Source organism: Dipodomys ordii, unplaced genomic scaffold (genome assembly GCF_000151885.1).
Source record: "Dipodomys ordii isolate 6190 unplaced genomic scaffold, Dord_2.0 Scaffold58, whole genome shotgun sequence".
In the NCBI taxonomy this organism is placed as follows: Eukaryota; Metazoa; Chordata; class Mammalia; order Rodentia; family Heteromyidae; genus Dipodomys; species Dipodomys ordii.
In genome coordinates this window covers 9,660,441-9,667,462 of record NW_012267274.1, presented here as the reverse complement: position 1 = coordinate 9,667,462, position 7,022 = coordinate 9,660,441, and the positions used below count along the sequence as shown (strand labels likewise).

The window sequence follows — 7,022 nt, the reverse complement described above, 5'->3', positions numbered from 1 at the left end:
AAAGCCAGAAGTGGCGCTGTGGCTCAAGTGGTAGAGCGCTAGCCTTGAGCTGAAAAGCTAAGGGACAGCGCCCAGGCCCAGAGTTCAGGCTCCATGACCGGACCCCCCCCAAAAAAAAATTCTTGTTCTCTGACAATCTGGCTGGGAGGAATGAAGGTCTACAGTACCAAGATGGAGCACCTGGATCAATGCCCAGCACCCAGAAAAGAACCAAACAAAAAATCTCACAACAGTATATACTTTATATACCAAATAACTCTGTGATAGGCAAACAAATGGCCATAAAAACCCTTTATTTGGGTTTTACTATATCTACAGGTTTAGTAATCATTCCTATCATTTCTGCTTCCAATTATTCCTTCTAGGAATGAATGGTATGTCCCAACAGTCCTTCCAGTGAAAACTACAATGGTCTCTAACTCTGCAATCTATCTGTCTGTATGTCTGTCTATTTTGCTCAGCTGTAAGGCTTGAACTCAGGGCCTGGGCTGTCCCTGAGTTCTTCTGCTCAAGGCTAGTGGTCTACCACTTTGAAGCTCCACTTCTGGTTTTGTTTTTTTTTTGTCGGTCGTGGGGCTTGAACTCTGGGCCTGGGAGCTGTCCCTCAGGTCTTCAGCTCAAGGCAAGCGCTCTACCACTTGAGCTACAGGGCTACTTCCGGTTTTCTGGTGGTTTATTGGAGATAGGAGTCTCACGGTCTTTCCTGCCCGGGCAGGCTTTGAACCGGGATCCTCAGATCTCAGCCTCCTGAGTAGCTAGGATTACAGGCATGATCCACCAGCGCCCGGCTTCCACTTCTGGTTTTTGAGTGGTTAATTGGAGATAAGAGTTTCATGAGGAAGTGGCACTGTGGCTCTAGTGGTAGAACACTAGCCTTGTGCTGAAGAGCTGAGGACAGCAGCCAGGCTAAGAGTTCAAGCCCCATGACCGACCAAAAAGAAAAAATATGTAATACAAGAGTCTCATGAGGACTTTCTTGTTTTCTGGTGGTTGGAGATAAGATTATGAATCTTCTTGTCTGGGCTGGCTTTGAACTGTGAACCTCAGACTTCAGCCTCCTGAGTAGGCCAGACTTTATTAAAATATATTGGAGAATTGGAGCGTGGTGCACCAGTGGCTCATACCTGTAATCTTAGCTACTCAGGAGGCTGAGATCTGAGGACCACAGTTCAGAGCCAGCAAGAAGATTCATGGGACTGAGAAGGTGGCTCAATGGTAGAGTGCCTGCTTTGCATGCATGAGGCCCTGGGTTCCATTCCTCAGCATCACATAAGCAAAAAGAAAAAAGCCGGAAGTGGCACTGTGGTTCAAGTGGTAGAGCGCTAGCTTTGAGCTGAAGAGCTGAGGGACAGTGCCCAGGCCCAGAGTTCAGGCCCCACGACCAGACCCCCCCAAAAAAAGATTCATGAGAATCTCATCTCCAATTCACTACCAGAAAACCGGAAGTGGCACTGTGACTCAATGGGTAGAGCACTATCTTTGAACTGAAGAGCCCAAGCCCAGAGTTCAAGACCCACAACCAACAAAAACAACAACAAAAAAAACCTTCACAATTTCACATAGTCCTCCTCCAACTGAGTAACAAAAAAAAGTAACCTTATGCTAAGGCTCATCTATAATCCTAGCCACAAGACTGAGACTGAGACTAAGACCTGAGGATTGCAGTGCAAAACCAGCCCAGGCAGAATGGGTCCATGATTCACCCTTTCCAATTAACCAGGGAAAAAAATGGAAGCAACTGTGATTCAAGTGGTAGAGTACTATCCTTAAACAGAAAAAGCCAAGTGAGAGCACAAAGCCCCAAGAGTTCATAAGTTTGGAATATGAAGTATTTCCTTATCTGGGAGCATAAAATTATCTAAAGCCATGTGTACTTCAGATGTTTTGCAAAGCTATTTAACTAAGTCACTTATCAATAGATTGTAGAAGTAAATGCCTTTAATTAAATTTACCCTTTACAATAAGAAGTACAGCAGTAACTAAAATGACCTATTATATCTAGCTCCTAACCTTTTGCTGAAGATTAAATTTTTATTAATATATTTAATTAATATATTAAGTGTGATCCATCAATTTTTTTGTTGTTGGTCATGGGGCTTGAACTCTGGGGCCTCAGCACTGTCCCTGCGCTCTTCAGCTCAAGTCAAGTGCTCTACCACTTGAGCCACAGCATCACTTCTGGTTTTCTAGTGGTTACCTGGAGGTAAGAGCTCACAGACTTACTTGCCCAGGCTGGCTTTGAACCAGTATCCTCAAATCTCAGCCTCCTGAATAGCTAGGATTACAGGTGTGAGCCATTGGCGCCCAGCTTTGATCTACCAATTTTTAACGTGGTATAAAGACAAATGGAGTGCTAAAAGTTTAGAGAGCTGGGCTGGGAAGGTGGCTCAGTGGTAGAGCACATGAGGCCCTGGGTTCGATTCCTCAGCACCATATAAGCAAAAAGAAAAAAGAGCCAGAAGGGGCGCTGTTGTTCAAATGGTAGAGCGCTAGCCTTGAGCTGAAGAGCTGAGGGACAGTGCCCAGGCCCAGAGTTCAGGCCCCACAACTGGAAGCCTCCCCCCAAAAAAAAGTTTAGAGAGCTGAGCCCAGCATGCAAGAATGACACAATACAAACTGTCTAACAATAATAATACTTTCCAAATCTCTAATTTTAAAAATTTTTAAACAGGAATATTATTCCTTAATCTCATTTTTCAAATATTGTTTTGGAGCTAGATTTGGCACACACCTGTAATTTCAGTTCTTGCCAAGTCAAAATTTGAGACTAGCCTAAACTACCTAGCCAAACCCTGTTCCAAAAATCTTTACTTAGGGATAAAACTAAAAGCATTTTTCAAATCAGACTTTCTAACTTCAAAAGATAAGCTTCCAATAACACACAAGACACAATCACATCAAACATGAAAACATAGCAAAAGGATGTTTTTCAAATGATGGAAATGGATTTTTCATGACATATAGTGGAGTCTATTCTAATGTTTACTCAAGAAAGATTTAGTTCCTCTTTATGGGGGGGAGAGATTTGAGGGAAGGAATTATCATATATTAAAGACTCTAGTCCAATAGTTGAAAGAAATGTTTATTTCCTAATTTCCAGCTTAATATCCTAGAAATTAAAACTACAAGTTTGATTATTACTAGGATGGTTGGCATTTTAAGTTTACCTTTTTGGACATTTGAAACTATGCATCAATCAATAAAGGTTTAAATCAGCCATTCATTTTTACTAGTTTGCACAATAGTCCAAATAGATGTTACTCAACTTACAGGTTTCATAAGCATTTTTAAAGGCATTTGTTGTAAAGTGTAGACTAAAAGCTACTTTGACACTACTAACAACATAATATGGAAAAGTGGCTTCTGAATAATTATGATATGAATTTCTTGTTTATAACTTCTGGGCCAAGATCATCTGTCTATATGGTTACTGTAATTTTCCCCCCAAAATACTTCTGTATAATGCTTAGGGAAGATCTGGATTATTCTGTTTAAATTTACTACTTATTAAGACAACACACTGGGTTAGATCTAACTATATCTGGAATTACAAATGTTAAGAGAAAATTAAAATGAGATTTCTGTAGTGAAACGTACTTTTATTAATATACTAGTGTTTAGAAAGCAGTGCCTTGTACCATCCACAATCTGCTCAGAAAACAAATCTTTCACTCAAAAGGTAAGTTATATAATTTACTACTTAGAAAATAAGGTATCTACTACAGAACAGCCCCACAACAGTTTACATGGCTGTAGCCAGAGGCAGTAGGGACCTGGGTAAACAAGATCCAACTTTCTTCCTACAATATCTTTCTCGTATTGCCTATTTTACTCTCAAAATACTTTCCTCAACTTATTCTTCATGAATCAAGTCATTTCAACTTATAAACTGTGGAAAACAAAGTTGAAGCACACTTCATGACCTTCCTATTTCAAAAAAGCTAACTGAAACACATAAAGATTCGAACAAAGATGAAAGGTTCAAACTAACACATCAAATTATGTACTATTTAGCCCATACAGATTGCAGTTCTTCAGACTAGCCCGATTTAACACAAAAGACCTGTTGTTGAGGCATACAAATGACTATAAGGCCTCTACAACGGCTTTGTAATCAAGCAAGTCACTTCATATACCACAATATAATTGTAAGTTTCAAACATCTAAATAATCTTTGCTATTTATAGTAGTAAATTTCCTTCACAATCTATTTTCTTATATACATATTTGTCATATCTAGCCTTTAGAATCACAGTCATCTTCTAACCTTTTCAAATTATTGTACATACTGTTCCTTCCCTCATTTTTTTTAATGTAACCAACACATCTTTTGTCCTGATTATCAGGAGCACTCATTGTTTTTAAAGTAGTACCCATGGCCTTTTCACAAAGTGACATTTCAAACAATTTAATAAGCTCTCCGAACATAAATCTGTACCTAACATAGCCCATCCATCCACAATACGGGTCTTCGGTTTGGATGAAGGGTAAAACACGCTCATGGAAACATTATTAGGTTCAAAACAAAAGCAATAAAAAATTATTTTGAAGATCCGGCATGCACAAGACACTCGCACTCCTACAGTATCAGAGTATTACACATGATTCTTAAGAGATCACACAAGTTTTTCCTGCAAGTGCCCAGTGCTTAAGCACACATATAGAAATAGAAATAGGCAAGTAGCAGCGCTGTAGCGAAAAAAAAAACTGATCTGGATGTCAAGAGCTTGGTTTTCGTCTCGTGGCTCAACAAACTTCCGGAGTGACCTTGGGAAAACCATTCTCTCTAGGCCTAGTTTAGGAAGGACTCCTAAAGACTAAAAATATTAACTGTTCCAACTTCTTGTGACTTAGAGTTAAGCTTTCTAACCGACCCTAATTAATGTCACACTGATACGGGGTGGGGGGGAGTCCAGGTAACAGGTTAAATGGGTCAGGGGCTCTAAAGTACACAGAAGTAACTGAGGAAGAGTTAAGTGAACCCAGACCGCGCAGAGCACCGCGCGAACCCTGGGGACAGAGGTTCCTGCAGGAGGGAGGGCTAGGGGTGGGCCTGCCGGGCTCCGGGTCCCGGCGGGAGGTGGAGCCGAGGTTCTCGCGTGCATTGTCCCCGGGAGGGAGCCATGTTTCCTCCTCCCCGACACTCCCAGATGGCGGCCAGGGGCGCAGGGCCTAAGCCGACCACAGCCGGTGGCCTGGAGAGCCAGCTGGAGGTGGAAGGGAAGGAACTCTGGGCTGGGCAGGCCTTTCTGCCGAGCCTCGGTGCCGCAGAAACACCAGGAGACACCGAAGAAAAACAGGCTCCCAAGACGGTTCCCGATCCGCGCCTCCCACCCCAGCGCGCTGGAGTGGGACAGGAAACCGTGGCTGGCCCGGGGAAAGCGGCGGCCAGCCCCAGTGGGCTCCCCACGGACCGCAGCCCGGGCGGCGGCCAGCAAGGCCCGGCCCTCAACCTCCAGGCCTCGGGCCGCCTCGGCCCGGCGCGCCCCGCTCCCCTACTCACCGTTGGCGCGTTTGAGGGCATTTTCCGGCCTCTGGAAGTAGGCCGGCATCTTGGCGGTAGGCTCAGCTCACCCGGCGTCAGCCGACTCCCTAGTGGCCCGGGCGGGGAGAGGAGACCAAAGGAACCAGCGCGAGGTTCCACGCGCCTCGCCAGCAGTCGCCCGCGCCCAGCCGGCCAGAGACGGAAAGGAAGGGACCACGTGATCCCTCGCGCGGCGGCACCGCCGCCGCCCGAGCCCCGGATGTAAGGGGGCGGACCTCCTCACAAGCCCCCGCCCCTCACTGCGCGCAGGCGCGCTGGCATCACGCGCGTCGGCTGACGTGGCGGCGCCGGCGGCGTCTTTGGTACGCACTGGGGCGGGGCTCGCGGGGCCCTCTTTATGGGGCGCGCCGGAGGACGTTAGGGGAGCTGATCTCAGGCCGGCACCGCTGGAGCGAGGGTCAGGGTGGGGAGAATGGCTTGTGGTCAGCCTCTGGCAGGAGAAAAGGCAGCTGTCTACCAAGCTCAGGTCGGCTTGGTTTGCGCGGAGCCATGTCTTCGGCTAGACTGCGGGCCTACGTGCCGAGCCCACCCCGCCGAGGGTGGGAGCTGGTACGGCCGGCGCGCGCTGCCCGCCGCGGGGCCCGCGGTGACCCGCCCCGGGAGGGCCGAGGCGGGGGCAGCCGCGCCGGCCTCCCACCCGCGTCATCTCGTACTCTTGGTAAAATAAAGTCGATGTCGCAGGATTGCCGGAGAAATGGAGACCCGGGCGCGGCGGCAGGGGCGGAGCCGGGCGCGGGTCCCACTGCAGGGGCTTTAAAAATGCTGGAGGCGCTCTTGCCTGCAGCCCACGTCACAAACAACTCTAGGAGATCATTTCGTGAGGGGAAGTTTAATCACGAGCTCTGTTTTATTGCTGAGTATATGATTCTGATGCTCGCGGATTAATTACTATACCTGGAACTTAAAAGCCATTTCAACCGAGGTTAACTCTTAAGCCCTTTGATAGGAAAGACGGGGTGGGGGACTGGGAAGGTGGCCCAGTGGGAAGGTGGCTCAGTGGTAGAGCGCTTGCCTCGCATGCATGAGGCCCTCGGTTCAGTTCCTCAGCACCACATGAGCAGAGAAAGCCAGAAGTGGCGCTGTGGCTCAAGTGGTAGAGCGCTCGCCTTGAGCTGAAGAGCTGAGGGACAGCGCCCAGGCCCAGAGTTCAGGCCCCACGACCGACAAAAACAAAAAAGAATGGGGTGGGGGGAGGCCTGGGCGCTGTCCCTGAGCTTCTTTGCTAACAGAGGAAAGCCACTTGCACCCAACCATTTTCCCTTTTTCTTTTTGTTTGTTTGTTTGCTGGTCCTGGGGCTTGAACTCAGGGCCTAGGCGCTGTCCCTCAGCTAAGGCTACCATTCTACCACTTGAGCCACAGGGCCTCTTCCGGCTTTTTCTGTTTATGTGGTAGTGAGGAATGGAACCCAGGGCTTCATGCACGCAAGGCAAACACTACTAGTAAGTCACATTTCCAGCACACTTTCCTTTTTTTTTT

General features: G+C 47.1%; 1 protein-coding gene across 1 annotated transcript in view; it reads right to left on the bottom strand.

Annotated features, from left to right (window-relative positions):
* The window catches only part of Eif3a (eukaryotic translation initiation factor 3, subunit A), a 43,283-nt gene extending 37,589 nt beyond the window's left edge, over positions 1-5,694 (bottom strand). The window contains exon 1 of the mRNA XM_013021918.1: positions 5,504-5,694. Within this exon, the coding sequence (XP_012877372.1) occupies positions 5,504-5,552 (49 nt within the window). The 5' untranslated portion in view covers positions 5,553-5,694. The remainder of the gene's footprint in view (positions 1-5,503) is intronic.
* Between the last annotated feature and the right edge of the window lie 1,328 nt (positions 5,695-7,022).